We start from the raw sequence: 27,922 nt of genomic DNA on the forward strand, positions 1-27,922 counted from the left end.
CCCCAAAAATTTCAGGGTCACTTCTTCCCAGGATACAGATACAGTTTTTGTTTCCATTCCTTCTCTTTTGGTTCAGATCTCAAAACCTCTTTGGATTTTTCATTAATAGCAATAATACCTCATTGGAGAAACTTGCTATTTCTGATCTGCTTGTTTGGAAGTTTTCAGTATAGAAGATGGTCTTGCCTGTAATCCTTCGCTGGCTAACAATACCTTCATTAACAGGTAAGGCTAATCATAGAATCATAGAATATTAGGGTTGGAAGAGACCTCAAGACATCATCTAGTCCAATTCGCTGCTCAAAGCAGGACCAACACCAACTAAATCATCCCAGCCAAGGCTTTGTCAAGCTGGGCTTAAAAACCTCTAAGGATGGAGATTCCACCACCTCCCTAGGTCACCCATTCCAGTGCTTCACCACCCTTCTAGTGAAATAGTGTTTCCTAATATCCAACCTAGAACTCCCTCATTGCAACTTGAGACCATTGCTTCTTGTTCTGTCATCTGCCACCACTGAGAACAGCCTAGCTCCATCCTCTTTGGAACCCTTCTTAAGGTTGTTGAAGGCTGCTATCAAATCCCCCCTCCCTATTCTCTTCTGCAGACTAAATAACCCCAGTTCCCTCTGCCTCACCTTGTAAGTCATGTGCCCCAGCCCCTTAATAATTTTCGTTGCCCTCTGCTGGACTCTCTCCAATTTGTCCACATCACTTCTGTAGTGGGGGACCAAAACTGGACACAATACTGCAGGTGTGGCCCCACCAGTGTCGAATATAAGGGAATAATCACTTCCCTCGATCTGCTGACAATGCTCCTCTTTGGAGTAGAAGGTTGTAGGAAACTATGTATATGACTTTTCTTGCATAAGTTCCAAAGGAATTTCTAATGTCTTTGCCATCCTCTTTAACAGCTCTGGAAAGGTTTTGAAGTCTACTGTCATAGGAGTAAACAATGCCACAACCTTATCAAGAGAAGAGAGACAGCATTTGTCCTTCTGCAGAAGGATCGTTCTGAATCTGCTCTTCATCTTCCTCAGAGGCTACATTGTTTCCAAATATGTGGACTTCTGAAGAGAACATGAAGGCAATTAATCTTGTCTCTGTGGATCTTCATCCTGAATTAGAGGAGAAGGGAATTGCTGATTTGAATTGTCCTAAGGAAACCAGTATGATCAGAACTAATAACCATATGCACAAGACACAGCACTACAACATACTGCCATTCACGGAGATAATTGAAAATCACATGGTGAACTCTTAGCTTGAGTAATTCTTGAAGATACCTAATAAGAGAGTCAAACATCATAAAAATGTATTCGAGGTAACCCTTTACTAGACTCAGTTGACAAAGAAAGAGAAAAATACTCTGACATCTGGGCTACTTTAGGAAGTGCAATAACTTGCTTAGGAGTGGATAGGAGGGTGACAGGGGATGGATCACTTGATGATTACCTGTTCTGTTCATTCCCTCCAGGGCACCTGGCATTGGCCAGTATCAGAGGGGTAGCCGTGTTAGTCTGGATCTGTAAAAGCAGCAAAGAATCCTGTGGCACCTTATAGACTAACAGACGTTTTGAAGCATGAGCTTTCGTGGGTGAATACCCACTTCCTCAGATGCATGTGAGGAAGTAGGTATTCACCCACGAAAGCTCATGCTCCAAAACGTCTGTTAGTCTATAAGGTGCCACAGGATTCTTTGCTGCTTTGTCAGAAGACAGGATACTGGGCTAGATGGACCTTTAGTCTGACCCACTATGGCCGTTCTTATGAGCGGAGGTCGCACAGCAGGTTTCATTATAGACGTCCTACTGTCTTGCTGTACTGGAGATTTGGGTGAAAATGAATCAGGAGAATAGTAGGTTCCAGACCCAGAGTGACCCTGATCACCTCAGGGAATAAAAATGCAGCTTCTGATGAAAAAGGCAGTGCCAAGGAAGAAGCTGAATTCTTCTGAGCTGAGACCTTCAGTACAGAATCCCCCAGGGCCGAGAATTTGGCTGAGAAGTGGTGTTTCTGCCACTCAGGTACTGTGGCAGACAGTATTGCTGGTGAGGCACTCAAAGATGTATGCTCCCACTTGATGAGTCACTGAGTTTCTAAGCCACTGCAGCAGCTGGCATCAATGAAACTGACAAGGGATCCCGGTGAGCAGAGGCTGCAGTGAAACTTACAACAGTGCTGGGAGAGAAGAATGCTTCAATGGCAACTCAGACTCCTTTGACACATGCTTGTTTGACTTCATACATGATAGTAGGAAGGCTGAACACTGTTGGTGCTGGGCTGTCTTTTTCTTCCACAGGCAGCAGGGGTCTCTGCCTGCTCCAACAAGAACTCAGTCTATTGCAGCAGACTCTTTATCAATGTATGAAGTCTCTTAAGACCTTTCAGGCTAGAAGAGATCTCCCTCATCTCCTGAGCGCTGAAGGCATGACTAGAGCAGGGAAGGGGTTGAAGTCCCTTGATCCCTCAAAGCCTCTGTGTCTGAAGGTCCTCTCAAACTATTTCTCATGGAAAGTCAAACCCTGGATTCTCTACCTTTATGTGCATTTATTAAAAGCCTTGCAGCTTTTCTGTTAAATGAGTGTCCTCAAGACAATACAAACACATATCTCATCCATCATACAGAGGTATCATTCTTTTACATAATGGAAAAGACGAAGCTGGGTGAGCAAGACAGTCAAATGGTGGGCAGCCTAGTGAAATTGACAAATACAACTGACCTAGCCTTAAGCTGCATTTTTTTTATTTTATTGCACCAGAAAGTCAAAAAGAAATAAAGTATATATGAAAAAAATGAAACCAATTACTACGGATACAAGCAAACTCTCTATCCTAATCCAAAACTAATTAAAGGAGATGGAGGAACACTGAGAGGTTCTGACTCTCTGAAAAGGGTGGTCAGCAGGAACTAGTTGGCAGTTGGAGTCTTTCAGCCCTTTATGCTGTTGGGAGGGGAAGCACGAAGAAACCCTTATAGGACATTGTTACAGAAAAATTCCCAAACTCCTGTGCAGGGCATCAGTACACCTTGAGTGAGATCCACATGCACAGGAGCTTGAAGGAGAATGCTTCCCGTGCTCCTGGGAGTTGGCTGAACAGTCACTGAGGTTTGCCAGAGGGCTTTGGCCAGTTCCAGTATATCCTCATTGCTGGGCAGGGTGATTTTGGTAGGATCTGACCTCGTCAAGATGCCAAAGAGTTTGCGTGACTTTTCCTGAATTACTATTATTTCTATATCCAGTTTCTCCATAATACATGCCAGGAAATCCTGGAATGCCCTGAAATCATTGACTGGAGGGATGGGGGCTGAATGTACTCTCTTGTCCAATTACAGTGAAGATTCTTTCAGTGGACACTAAGGTTGTTGCTGTTCTTCCCCCAGGTCTTGGGCACTGGCCTGGCGGCTCTGATTCTGGTTTCGTGGTCCAGGCAGTGATGCCACTGCGAAGCCTGATCTCTTCCTCTTCTGGGGTCTGTAGGAAGGGGATCAGCTATACACCTGTGCTGGGTCAGTGACATGGGGGGAGCACCTCCTCTGCGGGCTGTAAGGTTGCTTGTGAATGATAGCAGGAGGCTTTTCTAGTCAATGCCAGAGAAAATGCACAGACTGGTAATGATGGGGAAGAACAGTATTTCTCAAATGGCGATGCAGGGGAGTGACGTCTTGGCTCTGGGGCAGAGTCAGTAGCAATGTCACCCTCAAGGAAGATCTCGACTACTCTGTGTGGATGTACCTCGGCACCATACCAGTGCCTTTGCTGGTACTGACGTCTGTGATGCCTGTCCACCCAGCATTACTCCCTTGCTGAAGGTCTTGTCCTCAAAGAAGTGGCATTTCTTCTCCTCCCCTGTCAATGTTTAAAGCTGCATCTGGCCTCTGCTTGGTCTTTTCTCTCAGCTTCACCTATGTGTTGGTGTGTAGGCTCTGGGGACAGCTTTGCCATTGCCAAGGTGGTTATTGAAACTGGCTCCATCAACAGTCCTGGTGCTGGTGGGACTGGCACCAATGCAGGCAATGCCAATTTTGGTGTTTGTTTCACTGCCCCTGCCCCCCTCTCGCTGCCCAGAGTGTGGTGTCTACTTGGAGAGGTACTCACTGAGCAGAACCTCTCTTTGGCTCCCTGGGGGTGGATATTCTCCTCCAGGTCTGAGGCGATGATGGTTGATTGCTCAAGCAAGTGAAGTTTGGCAATGAATCCCTTGACTTGCATATCCTCAATGAAAACTATTTTCACAACACAGAATTATCAGGAATGCAGCACTTCCCCCTGACAGAAAGGACACTGGCTAAGCACCTTGACGAGAGGGAAGAGTCCATCACGGGTCAGCAGAGCTTACATGCTAAAGGCTTGCAGTCCGCCATGGCAGCTGGTGCAAAATGTCTCTTCCTGCTTTAAGGAGGGTGTACCAGGGAGTGGGGTGTCTCCTAGTGTCTCGTTCTTTCCTTTCTTTTTTATTTGTGTGTGGAATGTCCAGATCAAGGTATTCTTCTAAAAAACACACTAATCTGGAATTAGTCTGGAGGTCAAGGAAGAGTAGGGATGCAGACACTAGCCAGGTTCTGTCTCACTGCCATTCGAGGGAACTGAGGGAGGGTCACAGCTTCTCTGCTCATTATGCTCTTGCATATAAGCATGAAAAGGCACATGATACATGTGTGTCCCTGACAGACACTGCTATTAAACAATCCAATCTTGTGTGCATCTACAGTGGAATTCACACTAACACGTATTCGAAGAACAATACTTACCTTTCTGTCACCAATTCACTGTTTTCTCCTAGTCCCAACCTCTTCCCTTACCACCTTACCACGAACCTCCAAGCTCAGAAAACCAGTTTCCAGGCTCACAATCCTTCTTGACATCCACCACTACCAGGTTCAGAACCGTACCCACTGCTTGTTGCTGGTCCTGGAGAAGCAGGAGCAGAAGCAGCAGGGAAGAACTCTGGCTACAGGGAGTGAAGTGGATGTGAAATAATCCCAAAGAACCCTGTATCCCCTGCCTCATCCCTCTTCTGACTGCAGTCTATGTTCTGCAGAACCAAAGGATCCTGGTGGCACTGCATCCTCCAGGAGCTGAAGCAGCCTAGTACACCAGGAGTCCTCCAGTTGCAATAGATGGTACAGCACCCTGCAGCACACCAGCCAAACTCACCAGTTCTGACATCACTGGTAGGGCTTAGCCCTTAATGACTGTCTCTCTCTTTTTTCCTCATACTCCCTTCCAGACTGGGGACATGTTTCTTCCTTTGTCTCCTCAGCCCTAGTCCTAGGAAATGCTGATCAAAGCCTAAAGCTCTCTATTATTATTGTGTTCTGAATGATTCCAGATGTTCAGCACACACATACTCTCCCCACCACTCAGTGGCATTCTGTAACCATTTTACAGATTCCTAAACTGCAACCGAGGACCTGCTCCCAGGGAGGAATAGCCTGTATGGCATCCTTACACTTTTAACACATTATGAGCTGGGTGGGTGTGGGAATGAAGAAACTGTTGGCAACAATTCCGTGGCAGGGACCTCTAACTTCACCCCAACACTCATTCTATAGAGTGTGGCTGAAGATGAGGCATGGTCTGTGCCAAAGGCATGGGCAGAAAGATTACTCCACAGCTGTTTGTTGGAGAGCATGCCTAACTCCATGGCACCAGATCAGATAGATGGACACTGGTGCATTGTGGAAGTTAGGAGTTGTGTGCAAAGGACTTGTTCTCCTGCATGATCTAAAAAGATTGTTAAACTTATACTTGATACTTCTAACCATGTTTTCCCCCAAAAGGAAGAAAAAATAACCTAGACCATAAAATGACAGTATCCGAGAGTGGACCCTTATCTGGAGTACTCTGTTTACCTGTGATCACTTCACCTAAAGATATATATTAGAGAAAATATATATTGAATGAAGTATAAAATTTTAAAGACTAAAATGAAAATTGATTAGCCCCTTTGGAGCCACTAAAAATTAAAAAGGCAGTAATTTCAGAACCAATAAAAAGGAAATATTTCCTTCTGCAGCACGTAGGCAGCCTGTGGAATTCCTAGGAAGAGAAGGTCAAGACAAATTTTGTGTCAGAGTTTAAGAAAAGAGGGTAATTCCATGTTTACATAACTTTAAAGGTACATAATGTGATGAGAAGAATAACCAAGAGTTTAATGTTTCAGGCCTAAGGTGAAAGAAGCTGCTCAGGGGTGGGAAGGAGCTCCCCTTTGCACAGCCATATACAATTGGTTAAGAACATTTTGGGAGATTTTGTCCACCGTCTTCTGTGGAAGAATTAAACACTTGCCACTGCCAATCTATGTGGACAAATGGTAAGATCCAGTGAACTCCAACCCTTCAATACCAGAGCTATATGAAGGATCCCTCAGATTTCATGTAAACCATATGCCCCATGTTATGGCCTTTGGGGGTAGAGGTGCAAAATAATGGCGCTATACCTTCAGAGACTGACACTGATACCAATACCGTGCTCCCAGCACTTGACTTTGTGGATTGGACTGGAGGCCAACCTCAGCCCACAATACCTGGATCTTCAGGGACACAGGAACCATACAGCAGGAGGCACAATTCCCAGCCTGAGAAAAAAAAGGGGAACCCACATGTTTTCACAGATTTTAAGGCAAGAAAGGACCATTAAAATAATCTAGTCTGACCTCCTGCATAACAAAGGCCAAAGAACCTCACCCAGTAATTTTAGCATCAAGTACATAACTTTTGGTTGAGCCAGAACATATCTTTTAGAAAGATATCCAGCCTTGATTAAAGATTTCAAGTAATGGAGAATCCACCACATTGCCAACTAAGTTATTCTAATAGTTAATTACCCCCACTGTTAAAGATGTGCACCTTATTTCTAGTCCAAATTTGTTCACCTTCAGTTTCCAATCACTGGATCTTGTTATGCCCTTTTCTGCTAGAATAGGGCCACCTACTATGAGAAAACTCTTACCCATGTGAGTACCTGAAGACTATGGTCCAGTCACCTCTTAATCTTAGGCTAGGTCTACATTAGAAATGCTACATTAGCACAGCTGCAGTGCTGCAGCTGCACTGCTGTAGCATTATAGTGTAGACAACAGTGACAGAAGGGGTTCTTCTGTCACTATAGTAAATCAATCTCTCTAAGAGGCTGTAGCTAGGGTGACCTAGTGCTGTCTATATTAGGACTTAGATCAGCTTAACTATGTCCCTAAAGGACAGTGATGTAGCTGGGTCGACCTAACTTTCTAGTATAGATCAGTCTTTAGATAGATAAACATTGGATAAGGTAAGTCTCAAAGGACAATAATTCAGCAGGATAACTCAATGGTCAGACAGACCCCAATATTAACATAAATATTATAATACTAGTATTATAACAACAACAAAGAAGTGGGTAGAGTGAGCTCTACTGCACACAGTCTCAGAACTGGCCAGTAAAACATTGGCTGCAGTATTAGACCTCTCCTAACCATTTATACACTGGTAATACGGAATTACAAAAGTTAATCCTGCTGGTTCTCTGCTTGCCTAGTCAAAGATGAGCCTCTAAATAGCATGAGTGTGGAACAACGACAACAACATCTGTTTGTATGCATGAGGGCCTCTTAACTGTGTCAGCAGTCTTGACACACAGAGTAATATGTGCCGTTGGACTCCAATAGAGTGCGACTAACAAAGAAGGAAGAGCAAACTCTGACTCTTCCCACTCATACAATCCCCAAAGTCATATCATCTTGAATGCCGAGCTCAGAAGAGAAGACGTTGGGTTCAGAGTTCACCCTCCATTGTTATTACCTGCATACTGCAGTTCCGGATAATGATGCTGGTCCACTGATCTGTCTGGGTTGGCTCAGCACTGCCAATTATGGCCAGAGCCTGTGGGCTGCTCACCCCTTGGAGGGCCTGGTATAGCTTCTCCTGAAAGTAGCTACAATTTCCATCCTCCATTGTTTGGGATATGCTGGAAATGAGACAGAACACATCTTTAGCAGTCTGAGTCCTTTGGAGCAGAGAAGAAGCCAGTTCTTAATACAGAATATTTTTCCTCAGTAATGACCCCATTTCAAGGTGTCTATTACTTTGGTAATGACTGCAAGGAGGAATTTTGGAAATGTTAGTGTACAATTCTGTATGAATTCAGCCCATCTCCTCCATGAAAGTAGAAGGGAGAAGAAAAATTAACTAACTAATATTTGGAGATATACTTATCTCTTAGAACTGGAAGGAACCTTGAAAAGTCATCAAGTCCAGCCCCCTGCCTCCACTAGCAGGACCAAGTACTGATTTTTGCCCCAGATCCCTAAGTGGCCCCCTCAAGGGCTGAACTCACAACCCTGGGTTTAAGCAGGCCAATACTCAAACCACTGAGCTATCCCTCCCCACAAGAAGAGTGCACAAAACACTGACAGTGATTTGCTGTATGTTGAGGAGACTGATGGAGTGCCTCAGATATCCTGTCACCCTGTTTTTTTTGTTTTTTTGGTTTTGTTTTTTTGTTTGTTGGAGGAGAAGGGTATCGCCACTATCACCAGGAAGAGAATGAACCAAATTATTGACCCTGTAAGTCATGGAATAGGAATATCACTTCCTAGAGTACTTCATTATAATGAAGGCTTGGCAGAATTTATTTTTACACACACACACACACACACACACACACACACACACACACACACACACACACACACACTGTAAGTACATCAGAAGCAGGAAGCCTGCCACTGGATGATCAAAGTGCTAAAGGAGTACTCCAAACAGACAAGGCTGTTGTGGAGAAGCTAAGTTAATTCTTTGCATCAGTCCTCACTGCAGAGGAGGTTTCAGAACAAACTAACAAGTTAAATAGTAATAAGTCACTAGCACCCGACTGTACTCACCCAAGAGTTATGAAGGAATTCAAAGATGAAATTGCAGAACAACGAAGTGTGGTGTGTAACCTATCATTTAAATCAACTGTCGTACCAGATGACTGGAGGATAGCTAACATGACACCAATTTTTAAAAAAGGCTCCAGATGTGGTCCTGGCAATTACAGGCCAGTAAGCCAAAATTCAGAACCAGGCAAACTGATTGAAACTATAGTAAAAAACTGAATGATCAGACAAATAGATGAACAGGATTTGTTGGGAAAGAGTCAACATAGCTTTTGTGACGGGAAATCATGTCTCACCAATCTATTAGAATTATTTGAGGGGGTCAACAAACACGTGGACAAGGGTGATCCAGTGGAAACAATCTACTTAGACTTTCAGAAGTACTTTGACAAGGTCCCTCAGCAAAGGCTCTTAAGCAAAGTAAGCTGTTATGAGATAAGAAGGAAGGTCCTCTCATGGATCAGTAACTGGTTAAAAGACAGGAAACAAAGGGTCAGAATAAATGTTAGTTTTTCAGAATGGGGAGCGGTAAATAGTGATGTCCCCCCAGGGATCTGTACTTGGACCAGTGCTGTTCATAAATTATCCATAAATTATCTGGAAAAAGGCATAAACAGTGAGGTGACAAGTTTGCCAATGATACAAAATTACTCAAGATAATGCAGCCCAAAGCAGATTGTGAAGAGTTACAAAGGAATCTCACAGAACTGGGTGACTGGACAACAAAATGGCAGATGAAATTTAGTGTTGATAAATGCAAAGTAATGAACACTGGGAAAAATAATCCCAACTATACATACAAAATGATAGGGTCTAAATTAGCTGTTTCCACTCAAAAAAAAGGAAAGGAAAAAAAAAGAGATCTTGGAATCATCATGGATAGTTCTCTGAAAACATCTGCTCAGTGTGCAGCAGTAGTCAAAAAAAGTGAACAGGATGCTATATGCAAGTTAAACCTTTAGGAATGGGACAGATAATAAGAGAGAAAAGGTCATACTGTCACTATATAAATCCATGGTAGGACCACACTTTGAATACTGCAGTTCTCATCACCCCACCTCATAAAAAGATACATTGGAAATGAAAAAGGTACAGAGAAGGGCAACAAAAATGAGAAGGGGTACAGTGCAGCTTCCACACAAGGACAGATTAAAAAGCTTGGAAAAGAGATGACTAAGGGAGAGTTATGACAGAGCTCTATAAAATCATGAATGATGTGGAGAAAGCGAACAGGGAAGTGTGATTTACACCCTCACATAACACAAGAACCAGGGTCACTCAATGACATGAATAGGCAGCAGGTTTAAAACAAAACATAAGGAAGTACTTCTTCACACAATGCACAGTCAATCTGTGGAACATGTTGTCAGGGGATGTGCTGAAGGCCAGAAGTACAACTGAGTTAAAAAAAGAATTAAATAAGTTCATGGAGGATAGGTCCATAAATGGCTATTATCCAAGATAGGCAAGGATGCAACCCTATGCTCTGGGTGTACTTAAACCTCTGACTGTCAGATGTTGGGATTGGAGATAGGACGGATCACTTTTTGCCTTATTCTGTTCATTCCCTCTGAAGCATCTGGCATTGAGCACCGTCAGAAAACACGGTACTGGGGTATATGGACCATTGGTCTTATTTTACACACACACACACACACACACACACACACACACACACACACACACCACTTTACAGAAATACATTTTTATTTTTAAGCATTTTTCTCAATCTTCTTCATTTAAATTTGCACAGTTGTGGAAAATTATGGGGTTGTGGTCAGACAATAACAGCAATGTGACTTTGCACTCCATATGTTTTATGGAAATATGCTGATGAGTGTGTGAATATGATGTAACTGGAATATACTTTATGCAAGAAGTCTCTTGTAAGGTATCACAACAAAGGTTACAACCTTCTGAATATATTCCTCCTGTTTGTATGCATGTATCATTCTTGTATCTGAAGTTAGAAATATGAAGTATAACTCTGAAGTCCTAATGTAATTATGTACAGTGTGGGCCATTAATGATGGTTTAGAATCTTGATGGCTCTCCTTGACTAGGACAATTGTTTGTAAATAGTTTTTCACCTGCAAACCTTTCTGTGTACACGTGAGCTAACCCAGGAAGAATGGAGACGAGGGGTCTTACAGTGACATGTGACCACACCACATAATCCTGGAATCTACCTTAATCCTAGTACTTTTCCATTGATGAGGCAGGGGTGGAGACAAGCACACACAAAATATTCCACCTTGTGCAAAAGCTATAAAAGGGGGTGTAGCAGGACAAAGGGGGCTGCCAATCATGAGAAAACCCCTGCTTACCACCTGAGATGTCTGCTGGATCTAACAAAGATTGTACTGGGGAAAGGACTGGGCCCAGACTAGGAAGGGGTCTAGTCTGTGAAAGCAGCTTATTGGAACATCTTTGAGGGTGAGATATTACCTGTAATCAGTTTCTTAATGTATTAGGCTTAGACTTGCGAGTTTGTTTTACTTTGCTTTTGTGACTTATTTTGTTCTGTCTGTTATTACTTGAAACCACTTAAATCCTACTTTTTACACTTAATGAAATCACTTTTGTTTATTAGTAAACCCAGAGTAAGTGATTAATACCTGGGGGAGAAAACAGCTGTGCATATCACTCTATCAGTGTTATAGAGGGCAGACAATTTATGAATTTACCCTGTCTAAGCTTTATACAGAGTAAAACGGATTTATTTGGGGTTTGAATCCCATTGGGAGCTAGGTGTCTGGGTGCTGGAGACAGGTAACATACTGAGCTGTTTTTAGTTAAAGTCTGCAGCTTTGGGGACATGGCCTGGACCCTGGGTCTGTGTTGCAGTGTGTCTGGCTAGTGTGTCTAGCTCAACAAGGCAGGGTTCTGGAGTCCCAAGCTGGCAGGAAAAATGGGCTCAGAGGTAATTTCGGCACATCAGGTGACAGTCCCAAGGGGATCTCTGTGACCAAACCCATCATAAGCAGATCTTGATATTCAAAAAATTCAAGCTTTATAACCATTGAAACACACATTGTCAACATCATGTGTCAAAACATACAAAGTAAATAGCTTCAAATCAAACTCTTCAGTAGCACTTGTTTTACTTTGCCTATCTGTAAATGTCCATTATTATCAATGGAAATATTTTTCATCAGTTTGTGTGCATATGGTGCAAAATGGATCTTTAGTGATATTGAATAACAAAAATCTAATTCTTTCAAGCCTAATTATAATACTACTCCTCGAATCCAAGCCCTGCATTCCTGTATTGTGCTGTGCAATACATGCTTAGAACTGGAGCCTCAGAACCTCCCCAGCAGACCTCCACAATTAATAGTATTCAAGTTGCTCTGAAGGGCCCTCTCTTGTAGAGGTTCCCTGTCCCTAGTGCTGCTCAAACCCTTTAAGCATGTGTGAGAGAGATTATTTGAGGGGATTTATGAGGAAGATACTACATGAGCTCCACAGCACAACCTGAGCCTGCAAACCCTGTGTGGCAATGACAGGAGAGGGTGCTACCCAAGCCTTGCAAACTTGTCTGAGGATTGGGGAGGAAGGAACGTTGGAAATAGTTACCTGAGCTGGCAGCTTGTCCTCAAATTCATTCCAAACTGTACCTTGTACCTGAGAGTCTGAGAGCATATTCCATCACCCTGGCTCTGTAAGATAGTCACCTGAGGGAAGGGGCTATGTGTCAAGAAATCAAATAGAAGGGAAGTTAAACAGCATAGTTACCCAACCAGTCCTCAACAAGATCATCCATTAATTAGTAGCAACCTCCTACCAACAGTGCCAGTTACTGTAGCACATGTACCGAACCCACCCATAGCTAAGTTAACCACTGTGAGCAAAGAAATGCCCACCTAAACATCAGAGGGGTAGCCGTGTTGTCTGGATCTGTAAAAAGCAACATAGATCTGTGGCTCCTTATAGACTAACAGACATATTAGAGCACAAGCTTTCGTGGGTCAATATCCACTTTGTCGGACGCATGTGGTGGAAATTTCCAGAGGCAGGTATAAATATGCAGGCCAGAATCAGTCTGGAGATAATGAGGTCAGTTCAGTCAGGGAGGATGAGGCCCTCTTCTAGTAGCTGAGGTGTGAAAACCATGGAAAGAGAAACTGCTTTTGTAGTTGGCTAGCCATTCACAGTCTTTGTTTAATCCTGAGCTGATGGTGTCAAATTTCCAAATGAACTGAAGTTCAGCAGTTTCTCTTTGGAGTCTGGTCCTAAAGTTTTTTTGCTGCAGGATGGCTATCTTTAACTCTGCTATTGTGTGTCCAGGGAGGTTGAAGTGTTCTCCTATACATTTTTGTATGTTGCCATTCCTAATATCTGACTTGTGTCCATTAATCTTTTTACGCAGGGATTGTCCAGTTTGGCCGATGTACATAGCAGAGGGACATTGCTGGCACACGATGGCGTATATTACATTGGTGGACGTGCAGGTGAATGAACCTATGATGTTGTGGCTGATCTGGTTGGGTCCTGTGATGGTGTCACTGGTGCAAATATGTGCGCAGAGTTGTCATCGAGGTTTGTTGCATGGATTGGTTACTGAGTTAGAGTTGCTATGGTGCAGTGTGTGGTTGTTGGTGAGAATATGCTTAAGGTTGGTGACTTGCCTGTGGGCAAGGACTGGCCTGTCTCCCAAGGCCTGTGAAAGGCCTTTACACCAGCAACACCATCACAGGGCCTAACAGATCAGCCACAACATCATAACTTCAGTTCATATTTACACCTGCCTCTGGAAATTTCCAGCGTGTATCCGACGAAGTGGGTACTGACCCACGAAAGCTCATGCTCCAATACGTCTGTTAGTCTATAAGATGCCACAGGACTCTTTGCTGCTTTCCACCCAAACATGCCAGTGATACCCTCAACAAAGTTAGAGAATACCTAAAATCCCTGTTAACTCTTACACATGATTCCAATTCAGTCATGGTCAAGACACCTTCAGTATTATTATCAGTTATTTGTTTTCAGTAGTGCTTTCCAATGCTTCCCAAACATGGTCCTTGCTCTGAAGAAATACACAGAGAAATGGACAGAGGGTACAGGAAAGCTCCTAAAGTGGAACATGGCTATCTCTTGGCAGATACCCAAAAAACCAAACAAGCACTGTGTTAACTACATAGATATTCCTTAGTACCCATAATGTTGCTATAGTCTGCCGGTTAATTTCTTGTAGGAGTCAGGGTAGAAGTGGGTCTTCAGGAGGGAGCTGAACAGGGACAGGGTGATGACCTAATGGATGAGTTTAGGGAAGGAGTTCATGTGTAGAGAAACATCTGGAGATCCCTGTCGAAGAACCTGTCCCATTTTCCCCAATGGAAAAGTTAGACAAAGGCTGCAATATGACACTCATGTAACACTTCCCTACTTAATCCAAAATCTAAAGGGTACAGCCACGCTAGAAGGTGATGGTGACAGGTAAAACCTGATATCAGAAAGGATACTTGCTGCCTGGCACCACTATTTAGAGACAAGAGTGGTGCCCCAATGATATAGCCAGGGTTTCCGCTTCTTGGCAAGGTATATGAAGGGGTCCTGCTCTGCTGAGAGGCAAGTAGAATAGAAAAGCAGGAGAGAAGGAAAGAAAATGTTACAAAGGGAAGTGTCACCATCAGCACCACATAGATCAGACCTTCATTCAGCACAACTTATCAAATTCAGCCATGGGATAAACAGGAAAACTCTTTTTCAGACAAGGGAGTCAAGCCTACTTATGGAAGCACTGAGTGTGACTAAAGGGTTGTTTTTTTAAATCACTCTATTAAAAGTCTCATTGAAAACAAAAGCCCTATCTCAGTCTGTCTCAGAATCCGATTCCATACTCAACCAGCACCTCTGCAACCTAGGAGCTGGCAAGCCAAACTGCAGCCTGCCCTGACACTTGGGTACCCATGCCCCAGAGAAAGTTCCTGAACCATCAGACTCCCACTGCCTAAGATTTTTCTGCAACAAAGTATTAGAGCCTGAGGAATTCTATAATCACAATTATGATCCATGTTACGCTGTCTCCATACGGAGTTAGGTGGTTCCCCAGAAATGAACTAATTTACTTACTTGTAACCCAGTTTCTTTGAGATAAATGCTATATATTCAACTCTTTGGAATGCTCCAAGTGGTGCGACCTAAACTGTAAAATTCTACTAGCAATAGCAGTTGGAGCAGCCACATGCCTCCCTTGCCTCCTTTCACTCCCAAACTCTGGACATTCCAGGGCAAGGCTTAAAAAGGAGTGTGGCACTCACGTGCTTCAGTGTCTTCCCCCGTGACCCCAAGCCCTTTGGTAAGTAGGGCTCTGAGGCAGTGAGGAAAGGGAGGCATGGAGTATGATTATGCAGAGTCCATCTCAAAGAACCTTGGTCACACATAAGTAAACCTCGTTTCTTCCTTTGAGTGTCTTCTGCATATTCTCACTCATGGGATATATTAATAAGCAGTACTTTGACCCAGGATGGTAGGACCCAAAGTGCTAGTTAAACAAGGAATGCAGGAATGCCCTACCAAACTTTGTGTCCAATCTAGATTCCAAGTCTAAAGAGTAATGTTTAGTAAAAATGTGGACAATACTCCAAGTTGTTGCTCTCCTTGTTTCTACGAGAGCAATATGTCTAGGGAAAGCCATGCAAGTTGACTTTGATCTAGTTGAATGAGTTTTGATGCCTTGAGGAAAGGATAATCTCTTCGATCGCATGCTCTGGATGTCCCTAAGCCTCTAATTGCCAGAAGCTGGGACTGGACGACAGGGGATGGATCACTTAATAATTGCCCTGTTCTGTTCATTCCGTCTGAAGCATCTGATATTGGCCATTGTCAGAAGACAGGATACTGGGCCTAGATGGACCATTGGTCTGACCCAGTATGGCCATCCTTATGTTCTTATTAATCTTATAAATTGAGCATAAGAACATAAATACCTAGCCTAACTCGCCTAGAATCTGTACAGAAATGCCTTTATCCTTGTTTTTTGGTCTCTAAGCGCTAAACAGCCTTGAGCACTGTCTAAATTGTTTAGCCCTAACACCATGTCTACACTTACAAGCTTACAGCATCACAGCTGTATCGATACAGTTGTGCTGCTGTAAGAGCTGCATTATGCAGATAGGAGAGAGCTCTCCCATCGACATAATAAAACCAGCTCAATGAGAGAGGGTAGCTATGTCGGCAGGAGAGCATCTCTCACCAACATGGAACTGTGCAAATAAGCACTTATGGTGGCAAAATTTATGTCATCCAGGAGTGTGTTTTTTTCACACCACTGAGCGACAAACATTTTGCCAACATAAGTGCTAGTGTAGACATGGCCTAAGTAAAAAGATAACGCTCTCCTCATAACTAATGTGTGTAATTTAACTTCCCCATCAGGAGTGTGGAGTTTGAGAGAAAAAATGGTAAAACTATAGATTGTTCTATGTCAAAATCGGAGATTATTTTTGGTAAAAACTCAGAATGAGTGCAAAGAACCACTTTATCCTCATGAAACACACTGAATGGTGGATCAGCATTAATGCATGCAATTGACTTATGCACCTGGCAGAAGAGATTGCTAAAACAGAGTTTTTACAGATAGGGGAAATAAAGACCAGCTCCCTAGAGTAGGAGAGGGCAAACTTTTTGGCCCAAGGGCCACATCTGGGTATGGAAATTGTATGGCGGGCCATGAATGCTCACGAAATTGGGAGTTGGGGCGTGGGAGGGGGTGAGGGCTCTGGCTTGTGGGTGCGGGCTCTGGGGTGGGGCCAGAAATGAAGAGTTCAGGGCGTGGGAGGGGGCTCTGGGCAGGGGCAGGGGTGTGGATGGGGAGGGTGAGGGCTCCGGCTGGGGGTACAGGCTCTGGGGTAGTACTGGGGATGAGGGTTGGGGGTGCAGGAGGGTGCTCTGAGCTAAGACCAAGGGGTTCGGAGGGCAGGAGGGAGATCAGTGTGCGATAACGAGTGCAGGCTTCAGGCAGCGCTTATCTCAAGCAGCTCCTGAAAGCAGCTGCAAGTCCCACTCCGGGTCCTACACTGAGGCACAGTCAGGCAGCTCGGTGCGCTACCCCGTTTGCAGACGTCATATAGTTCCCGACCAGTGGGAGCTGCGGGGGTGGCATTTGGGGCAGAGGCAGCATTCGGAGCCCCCTGGCTGCCCCTACGCACAGGAACCAAAGGGGGACATGCTGCTGCTTCTGGGAGCCGCGTGGAGCCACAGCATGCACAAAGCAGGGCAAGCCTTGGACCCCACTCCCAGGCAGGAGCTTGAGGGCCAGATTAAAACATCGGAAGGGCTGGATGCAGCCCCCGGGCTGTAGTTTGCCCACCTCTGTCCTAGAGGTTCAAAGGGAATTCTCATTATTTATGCTAGCAATACATTCAGATCCGAGAAAGGCACAGGAATTCTTATTGGAGGGTACAAATTATTAAGGCCTTTTAAAAACCTCTAAATTTCATCATTACTAAAAACTGATTTTCCCTCTACAGATACATGACATGGCCGAAAGATTAATCTTAACTGAAGATAATGAAAGAGATGTCTTCTTAATATATAATTAATTGATGCCATATAAGGATCCACATTATACATGGAAATCCACAATAGAAAGCTATTCCATTTAAGACTACAGCACAGCCATGTGAATTCCTTTCTAGAATTAACAGTACAATGTATATTCTAATGAAAGGCTTTCTTCTAGCACCTCTAAAGGCCTATTCCTCATGCAGTCAGGAGAAGGGACTGAAAGTTCAGATGATAGATCTTCCCTGTTTATTGCGTCAACAAGTTCAATATCTGTGATAAAGGTTCCACTAATCCTTGTGACAAATGTACCAAAGCCGGCTACCATTGCTGTCTGGGTCATGCTAGTGCTATTCAAATCACCCTGGCTTTGCCCTGTCTTATCTTGTTTATCACTCTCTGAATGAGGGTAAATGAGGGAAGAGCATTCCTTAGGCCCTGACCCCCCTGTATTAGAAAAGCGTTCAGTACCGATCTGCCTGCCCTAGAACAATAGCTCTGATATTTCCTGTTGCTGCGGGATGCAAACAAGTCTATTATTGGGTTCCCCCCATAAACGGAAGGGGTTATTCACTACTTCTTCCTTCAAGAACCATTCGTGGATCTGATCTGATGATCTACTCAGATGATTTACAAGAGTGTTCTCTTCTCCTGCCATGTGAATTGCTACTGGATTAATATCTTGTTCTATACAGTACTTACTAAGACTCTTGGCCTCCCAGCATAATTCACAGAGTGAGTCTCCTGCTTGCTTGTTTAGATAATATAATGCTGTCCTAGTGCAGGTTACTACCTCAACTACTTTGTTTTTGACTTCCAGTAGAAAAGACCTGAGAGCTAATCTGATTGCTCTCAGTTCTAAAATATTGGTACGTACATTCCTTTAGTGACGGATGATCTCTTTCCAACGATTCATTGTTCAGATGGGTTCCCCATCCTGAGGTAGGAGCATCAGTGATCACTGTAACCGATATTATGGGGGACAGAAAAGTATACACTTCATTGCATTCTGATTGTCTGTCCATCCCATTAGCAATTGTTGTGGAATTAATATTTTTCAATGCACACCATCTACACTGGTTCATAGTTCTTTGCTAAGCAGTGTTGAAGGTCTCTCATCTAAAGACGAGCATAAGGAGTCACTGCTGTGGTTAACACCAGTAGACCCAGCAACTGAATGGTTGTCTTGGTAACTGGAAGAGGAGATATGTTTATTTTGATACATCTCACCTCTGGGAGAAAAGCGCTCCCCACAGATAAATGCACAATTCCTCCTATAAAGAGTCCCTTGAGTAGGGTTTAGACATGACTTTTCCCAATTCATCTGTAATCCCAGACTGATAAATGGTAAACATATTTGATATACATGTAGTAAGATCCCTTCCTTGGATGACACTTTTATTATCCAGTTGTCTAGGTATGGCTATACATACATCCCCTGCCTTCTTAGAATCATAGAATATCAGGGTTGGAAGGGACCTCAGGAGATCATCTAGTCCAACCCTCTGCTCAAAGCTGGACCAATCCCCATCTAAATCATCCCAGCCAGGGCTTTGTCAAACCTGACATAAAAAACCTGTAAGGAAGGAGATTCAACCACCTACCTAGGGAACCCATTCCAGTGCTTCACCACCCTCCTAGTGAAAAAGCTTTTCCTAATATCCAACCTAGACCTCCCCCACTGCAACGTGAAACCATTACTCCTTGTTCTGTCATCAGGTACCACTGAGAACAGTATAGATCCATCCTCTTTGGAACCCCCTTTCAGGTAGTTGAAAGCAGCTATCAAATCTCCCCTCATTCTTCTCTTCTGCAGACTAAACAATCTCAGTTCTCTCAGCCTCTCCTCATAAGTCATGTGCTCCAGCCGTCTAATCAGTTTTGTTGCCCTCTGCTGGACTCTTTCCAATTTTTCCACATGCTTCTTGTAGTGTGGGGCCCAAAACTGGACACAGTACTCCAGATGAGGCCTCATCAATGCTGAATAGAGGGGAATAATCACATCCCTCGATCTGCTAGCAATGCTCCTGCTAATAGAGCCCAAAATGCCATTAGCCTTCTTGGCAACAAGGGCACACTGTTGACTCACATTCAGCTTCTTGTCCACTGTAACCCCTAGATTCTCTTCTGCAGAACTGCTGCCTAGCCATTCGGTCCCTAGTCTGTAGCAGTGCATGGGATTCTTCTGTCCTAAGTGCAGGACTAATTAGGTATTGAGGTATTGAGCATTAGGTACTGAGCATTAGGTATGCTCTTTCAGCAGACAGACATTCTGTAAGCACCAGAGGTGCTGTGGACAATCTGAAAGGGAGGACCTTGTACTGAAAATGGTCTTCTTCAACAACAAGTCACTGACATGGTCTTATAGAATGAAATGTGCAAGTATGCGTCTTTTAAATCCACAGCTGCAAACCAACCCTGCAGTGAAAGAGTATTACGTAAGTTAGAGGCAGCATGTAGCAACATAATTTCTTTATATAAGTGCTTAATCTGCTTAAATCCAAAATAGGCCCTCCATTTTTGAGGGGGATTAGAAAATAACACGAGTAAAACCCCTTCCCTCTATGATCTCATGGAATTAGCTGTATTGCACCTAACTGGAGCAGAGACTTTTTTTAACATATTGAGATTACTTTGATCTCTGCCCAATTACGAAGCAGGTGGATTGTGGTGAGAAAAGGTTTTGAATTGAATTATGTACATGCATGAAATAACTTCTATAATCCATCTGTCTGATGTTATTAACTCCCATTGGTAATAAAAACTGGACTGCTGGACTCCAAACCATGGATAAACAATGTCTAGGTGGACTGGCTTGAAGCTCTCTGTTCTCATGTCAAATCTGATGTCTTAGATGAACTGCAGAGAACAAAGATGAAACAGTACCTTTGTTACTGCAAGGCTTAAATTTCTTTCTCTGTTGTAGTTGGTGGTGTGGAGAATAATACTGAGGTTAGAAAGGGTATGCCCTTCTCTGATAATTGTAATGAAGTCAAGGAGATGAAGGCATATTTCCTTAGATACTTGTGTAATGGGAATTGAATATGGCCTCTTCCCTGTATAAAAGAAACATAGAGATCTAACAAAAGATCTTAAATTTTTCATCTTCTTGAATACCTCATCAGTCTGAATAATAAACAGACCTTCTCCTTCAGATGGATGGTCCTCGATCCTCATTTGTGTCTCATGAGGGAATACCATTGGTTTTAACAGTGTGTGTCTTCTTAGTGAGACAGCCAAAGCTACTGACCTTGCTGAAGTATCTGAGGAGTCAAAAGCTGCTTTCAACTGTTGCTTGACAACATTCAGTCCTTCAGTCAAAACAGCATTTGATAATGCACTTCCAGAGGAACACAAAGTTAAGAAAAGAGGACATTTTGCTCCAGAAATGGCATTGGTACCCAGCCACAACAGCTTCGTAGCTGGACATAAGCATGTTTAATGCTGCTGAAGAAAATATTTTTCTTCCTAATATATCCAGCCTCTTCCCTTCCTCATTTGATGGAGTAAAGTGAACTTGGGCATCTTTTCTGTGAAGTACCACTTTGACCATCAACAAATTAAGAGGCAGATGAGCATGAAGCACGGTATTTCTTTGCAGGGACTTACAAAATTTATCTTTCTTCTTACATAGAGGCTGAATGGTCTGAATATTCCAGACTGAATATTCCCTCTAACAAGACTGATAGACCCAGGCCAGTTGGGAACAGCAGAGTAGTCCTGTTGGTATCCAGGAAGTGGGCGGGCAAAGCCCACCCACTGCTAAAGGACCTCCCCCCAGCCTAAGGGGAGGATCCACAGGTCTGTGATACCAAATAAATACCTGGGACAACTAATGAAAAACACAGGATTGGGAGTGAGATCATAGGGCTAAACGAAGGGAACCTGATGGGGACACCGAGCAGAGAACACTGGACAACGCCCACTGCTCCTCAAAGGCGTCAAGGGAGCCAGCGGATGCCGCCCAGAGGAACTCTGCCCAGATGTGTAAATGGACAGAGGAACGGAAACAGGCCTCACAGTCGCAGGAAATCCCGTAGGCCAACCTCCTCTCCCTGGTTTTGTAGATGGCTTGTTTGGCCAGGGCTAAGAGGAGGTTGATAAGGAGATCCTGCGACTTTGTGGGGCCACGTATGGGGAGTGCATAGATGAACAGGTGAGGGGAAAAGTGCAACCAAAAATGTAAGAAGAGATCTAAGAGGAGCCGGAATAGGGACTGCAACCTGGCGCCCTTTAGATAAATGTGCACCAGGGTTTCCTTCATGCCGCAAAAGGGGCAGGTGTTTGGGAGAGGGGTAAACCGCGCCAAGTACATGCCCGTGCTCACGGCCCAGTGAAGGAGCCGCCAACTGATATCCCCGGGGGGCTTTGGAACCAGGGTGGATTATAAGCTAGCTCACTGGAGCGTCTCACCCTCAAGAGGTGGCAGAAGGTCCCGCCACTTTGTGCCGGGGCGGGATGCGAGGGTGAGGAAGTGAAGAATGTGGAGCACGAGCGTGTACAGATGTTTCCTTGGCACAGTTTGGAACAGAACCAGCTGCAGGTCATGCAGCCGGCTTGCAGTGAAAAGGTAGGGGGGCCGATTGGGTGTACGGGTAGGGACCCGATGAAAAGGTCCACTGGGCCTGGGGTGGAGGGTGGGCAGGGCGTGCCCTCTTGCAGGACCCGGTCGAGGTAGCCCGAGCAGCAGGAGGTAAAGCAGCCTTCACCTCCTGGGGAATGCAAGGTCTGGAGAGCCCCATGTGCCGAGCGAGCATCAGGGGATCCAGCCAGTCTCCCCGACCGTAGTCCAGGAGGTCTCTGACCCTGGTGACTTCTGCCAAGACGAGCCTCTGGCGCACTGCGAGGGACTCCATCACCTGCACACGAAGCTGGGGGTTATGTAGCAGGGGCTCCACAAGGAGATCAGCCCCCACCGTGACCGCCATGGATCTGGTCGTTGAAAAGAGCTTCCAGGTCTGGAGGAGGTCGTGGTAGAAGACCGGCAGCCCGGAGAGGTCTCATGGAAGACCTCTTGGATGGAGATAAAGGAGCTGCCAGTCGTATCGGAGCCCTCAGAAGCGGCAGAAGAAGGCGTGCGCCAGTACACTCCACGCCGGACAACCTGCACCATACAGGAGCCTCTGCAGGGCCTGGAGGTGGAAGACATGGACCTGAGTGTGTAGGCACTTCAGGAGCTGCCTCTGCTCCTCCAGGGGCAGGTGGAGGACCCCTGCAGAGACCCAGTGCATTCCTGGCCAAAAGAACTCCAGAATCGCCGTCCGGAGGTCGGCCAGGAAACCCGGGGCCAGGACCAGGGTGCTGAGCCGGTACCAGAGCATGGACAGGACTAGCTGATTGAGCACCACTGCCCTCCCTCGGAGGGAGAGGCACCGGAGTAGTCCTGTCCATTTCTGGAGCCGCTCCGTCACCCAGCCCTCTAAACCGTGCCAGTTCTCCGGTGGAGATGGATGCGTGGCAGAAAGATAAACGCCGAGATAGAGCAGCGGACCCACGCAGCGGACCCGCGCTTCACCGGATGGCCTGAAGCGTGGGTGGGAGGGAGCTCGCCTGCCACCTGTCCCCGACCACCAGGCCAGAGCTCTTGACCCAGTTGACCCAGGCGGAGGAGGCTGCCGAGCAGATGGCCTGGCAAGCCTCCACCTGCGCCAAGTCGCCCGGGTCCTGGACCACAAGGAGCACATTGTTGGCATATGCCGACAGGACCAGCCGCAGCTCCGGCTCTCGAAGCACCAACCCCGTATGCCTCCGATGGAGGAGACAGAAGAAGGGTTCGATCACCAGAGAGTACAGCTGACCCGAGAGGGGACACCCCTGCCGCACTCCTAGCCTGAAGTTGACCGGCTCGGTCAGGGTCCAGTTGAGCCTGACCAGACACTCTGTAGAAGCGTATAGCACCTGGAGAAAACCCACAAACCGGGGTCCGAAGCCGAACGCTCGCAGAGTGCTCAGGAGATTCCCATGGCCCACCCTGTCAAACGCCTTCTCCTGATCCAGGGACAAGAGGGCGAATGACAGACCATCCCTACACTCTAGTTCCAGGAGGTCCCGGACCAGATACAGGTTATCAAATATTGTGCGCCTGGGACAGTGTAGGTCTGATCTGGGTGGACCACGTCCGCCAGCACGGACCCTAGCCGCATCGAGATGGCCTTTACCATGATTTTGTAGTCCATGCTGAGGAGTGAGACAGGACACCAATTCCGTAAGTCACGGAAGTCCCCCTTCTTCAGCAATAAGGCAAGCACGGCTTGCCTGCACGAAAGAGGGAGGACCCTGCCCTGCAAAGACTCGGCCCAGACAGTGACTAGGTCTGGGACGAGGACGTCTCAGAACATGCGGTAGAACTCCATGGTCAGCCCGTCCATGCCTGGAGATTTATTGGTGGGCATGCGACGGAGGGCTTCCGAGAACTCGGCCAGAGTGAGAGGCAGCTCTAGCAGGTCCCGGTCGCCCGCGCTGCTCTAACACTGTTGTACACAGTATGCTCACTGCTCTAACACTGTTGTATACATGTCAGTTGTAGCCATGCCAGTTCCAGGATATTAGAGAGACAATGAATGAAGTGAATGAAGCAATATCCCTTATTGGACCAACTTCTGTTGGTGAGAGAGACATGCTTTTGAGCTACATAGAGCTCTTCCTAAGGTCTGGGAAAAATACTCAGAGTGTCACAGCTAAATACAAGGTCGAACCGATAGTTTAACATAAGTAGTTAGCATATATTCTCTGGGACCACTCAAGGTGAAGTGACCCATTAACACCCTTGTAGTCACAGGACTACAAGAGAGGTTAGTGGGTTACAGATTGTTGTAATTAGTCATAAATCCAGTGTCTGTATTTAAGACCATGACTTTTAGTATCTAGCAAAGTTATGAATTTAAGCTCCCAGATTTGTCTTTTGAAAGTGGTGTGCAGGTTTTCTGTGAGGATCAAGACTGATAGGTCAGATACAGAGTGATCACTTTGTTGAATGTGTTCAGCCATAGGCGATGTGGTATTGTTGTCTATTATTTTCCTGTGTGAGTTCATTCAAGAGCGTAGTGATTGTCTGGTTTCATCCACATAGTTATTGGGTCATGTAGTTCACCGGATGAGGTACCCCCAGAAGTTGTGATAGGCATGTGTAAGACCCACAGGTCTTGAAAGCTGTGTTGTGGGGGGGTGTTGATCACTGTAGCAATGGAGATATGTCTGCAGGTTTTGCATCTGTTGTTCCGGCAGCGTCTGGTGCAGCTTTGAGTTAGTGTGTCCTGATCTGTGGGGAGCTTGCTTCTGTTGAGCTAAGAGAGGTTGCGGGGAGGTTGTCTGTAGGCCAGAAAAGGGGGTTCAGGAAAGATTTCTTCCAGGGTGGAGTTTTAGTTTGATGATAGCCCATATGGGTTCCAGTGTGAGGTGGTAGGTGACAATGAGGGTGTGTGGTCAGAGCAGATTTTATTTCTGTATTTAAGCAGGTTCTCTTGGGGTATTTGGGTGGCCCATTCTATGATGCAATCTACTTCTCTGGGAGCGTCCTTGTTTGGTGAAGGCAGTTTTGAGTGTTTCAAGGTGTATATCCTGGACTTGCTCCTCAGACAATATTCTATGGTATCTGAGTGGCTGGCTGTAGATAACAGAGTTCTTGGTGTGCTCGAGTTAGCTACTGGATTTATGAAGATAGGTGTCATGATCTGTGGGGTCCTTGTATATAATTGTTTGTAGAGTGAAGCTGATTATGGTGTAAAGGAAGTTGATGCTAGTATAGGACTGTTCCAGAGAGAGTTTGATGGATGGGCGGTGGTGGTTGAAGTTGTGGTGGAAATCTATGAGGGAGTTTAAGCTGTATGTTCAGAGAATAAAAATATCATCAATGAATGTCAGGTATATCATTGGTTCTGTGATGCCTTTGTCCAATGGTGCAGTCCTAGGACTCCAAGGGTGATAACAGGCCACTTCACCTTCAATGGTCCCTTAGAAAATGTGGTAACTACTTATGTTAAACTATCTGTTCGACCTTGTATTTAGCTGTGACACTCTGAGTACTTTTCCCAAACCTCAGGAAGACCTCTGTGTAGCTCAAAAGCTTGTCTCTCTCAGCAACAGAAGTTGGTCTGGTAAAAAAGATATTACCTCGCACTGCTTATCATATTACTGCTTAACAGTAACACTATGCAGAACAGTGCTAGTTAACAAACCCTCCTGAGTTCTCTTAATTGGCTCCATAGATCTCACCCTCATGACAGGCTCCTCTGGATCCAGTCTTGTTGGATCCATAGAGGAATGGCTCCTAGCTCTGCACTGAAAGCTTAAATCAGAGCCTGGCTCCATAAATGAGATTCTGTCCTAGTATGTCCTTCTCACTCAGATTGACTCTTTGTAATAAGGCTGACACCGAGAAGGGCTGCAAATTTTTCCTCAGTACTGCAATGAAGTCTCTCTGAAATCAGACAGCTCTGGAAACAGTCTGTCACTGATCCAGACCTTTTTTTCAGATCCTGACATCTCTCTTGGATACCGTGCCTGATATGGGCCTTGGCTACACTTGAGAGTTACAGCACTGGTGGTGGCTTTACAGTGCTGTAACTTACTCCCCGTCTACACTGGCAAGGCACATACAGCGCTGTATCTCCCTGGCTACAGTGCTGCATGTACTCCGCCTCCACGAGAGGAATAAAGAGAACAGCGCTGGTGCTGAAGTGCTGGGATGTCAGTGTAAACAGTGATTAATCTTACTACGCTGTAACTGACCTCTGGAACCTTCCCATAATGCTTTTAAGTAAAGATAACACTCTTTGTTGTGTTCTGATGCCTCTGTCTGTTTTGTTGTGAACTCGGGGCTCCCGGAGCTGCTTAGCTAAAAAACAAACACAGCTACTGTTTGCTGCGAATGAGGCAGGCAGGAGGGATCCCTTTGGAATGTCCACAGCTAGTGTTTGCTTGAGGAGAGAAGCAGCATGAAGGGCAGGGGGTGGGGGTGTCTGTTTCGGAGCAGCTGCTTATCTGGTCTGTGAGGAAAAAAACAAAGAAGGCTATTTGCATTTAGAGAATGAGAGAGGGGTAGGGGAAGGGGTCGGAACTTGCAAGGCAGGGAGCTGACACAGTGTCAGCTCCAAAAATCCACTCTCTCTGTCTCCCCCACGCTCCCTGTCACACTCCACCCCATCCCCCTCTTTTGAAAAGCACGTTGCAGCCACTTGAATGCTGGGATAGCTGCCCATAATGCACCACTCCCAACACCGCTGCAAATGCTGCGAAAGTGGCCATGACAGTGCACTGGTAGCTGTCAGTGTGGCCACACTGCAGCGCTTTCCCTACACAGCTGTACGAAGACAGCTTTAACTCCCAGTATCTGAAAACAAGCTGCCACTTCAGCGTTTCATGCAATAAAATTGCCTTGAGCCAGTTTTGTCTCTCTTTACCCTTGTGATAAATGATGAAGCACAATTTGAAGACTTCAATAACTCAGGCATAGGTTAGGGGTTTGTTATAGAAGTGGATAGGTAGGGTTCTGTGGCCTGCTTTGTGCAGGGGGTCGGACTAGATGACCACATTGGTCCCTTCTGACCCTAGAATCTATCTATGAGAAGTTTGGACATTTAGAGGGAGAATGCCCTTCTCCCAAACATGTCAAGCATCTGGGATATGTGCCCAATGCTAGGAATACACCTTGGCACCAGATGCATCTTTTGAATCCAGGCTCCTTAGCCTTCTGATCTGTCATATTATCCTTTATGTAACCCTGGGAACTTATGTACCAACTAACCCATACAAACTGCCTATCTACTTATAGGTTCTGAAAGGATCCTACAGCAACAATGTAAGGGTCCAGCTGTCCATATCTGAAGGCACTGAGGCAATGAAGCACCATGGTCCTTTTAAATACTTGCCTTAGAACAGGGGTTCTCAAACTGGGGGTCGGGACCCCACAGGGAGTGGTGAGGTTATTACATAGGGGGTTGTGAGCTGTCAATCTCTACCCCAAACCCCGCTTGCCTCCAGCACTTATAATGGTGTTAAATATATTAAAAAGTGTGTTTAATTTATTTGAGGGGGTTGCACTCAGAGGCTTGCTGTGTGAAAGAGGTCACCAGTAAAAAAGTTTGAGACCCATCGCCCTAGAACATCTGGAATTGGGGAGGGAGGTTGGGGGGCAAAGAGAAGAGGGATGAGCAAGGAAGGCACATGGATGCTCCAATGGCTACTTCTAGTAGAATTTTACTGTTCAGGCTGTTCTGGCAGAGCATTCCCATGAATGGGAATATGCAGAGGATACTCAAAAGAAGAACTCACCCTTGCTCTTCCACAGCCCTAAAGTTTTGAGTTACTGATATTCTCTCCCACAAACACACACTTATTACTCTGTCCTCACTGGAGAGGGGTTTTAGGGACTACCTCAACAAGCGTCCGTTGTTCTGAGTCATGCAAACAACCTCACACCTCCCACATTATACTGTAGCCACTTGGCACAAGAGTGGGCCTCTCCAGTATTAACTTACAGACAGATTTAATATTTCCCAGCTTTGTCCTCCAGCCTTAGAACCTAAGGAGTTGGAAAAGGTCACTGACCCTTCAAGGC

The 27,922-nt window shown here is 45.3% G+C and overlaps 1 protein-coding gene across 1 annotated transcript in view; it reads right to left on the minus strand.

Moving 5' to 3' along the window:
• TCTN3 (tectonic family member 3) overlaps window positions 1-27,922 on the minus strand; it is a 95,206-nt gene that overhangs the window by 7,940 nt on the left and 59,344 nt on the right. The window contains exons 11-14 of the mRNA XM_030568813.1: window positions 14,325-14,423; window positions 12,439-12,536; window positions 7,781-7,946; window positions 6,442-6,579 (exon numbers count right to left, since the gene is read on the minus strand). Of these exons, the coding sequence (XP_030424673.1) occupies window positions 6,442-6,579; window positions 7,781-7,946; window positions 12,439-12,536; window positions 14,325-14,423 (501 nt within the window). The remainder of the gene's footprint in view (window positions 1-6,441; window positions 6,580-7,780; window positions 7,947-12,438; window positions 12,537-14,324; window positions 14,424-27,922) is intronic.

This window comes from Gopherus evgoodei, chromosome 7 (assembly GCF_007399415.2).
Source record: "Gopherus evgoodei ecotype Sinaloan lineage chromosome 7, rGopEvg1_v1.p, whole genome shotgun sequence".
Lineage (NCBI taxonomy): Eukaryota > Metazoa > Chordata > Testudines > Testudinidae > Gopherus > Gopherus evgoodei.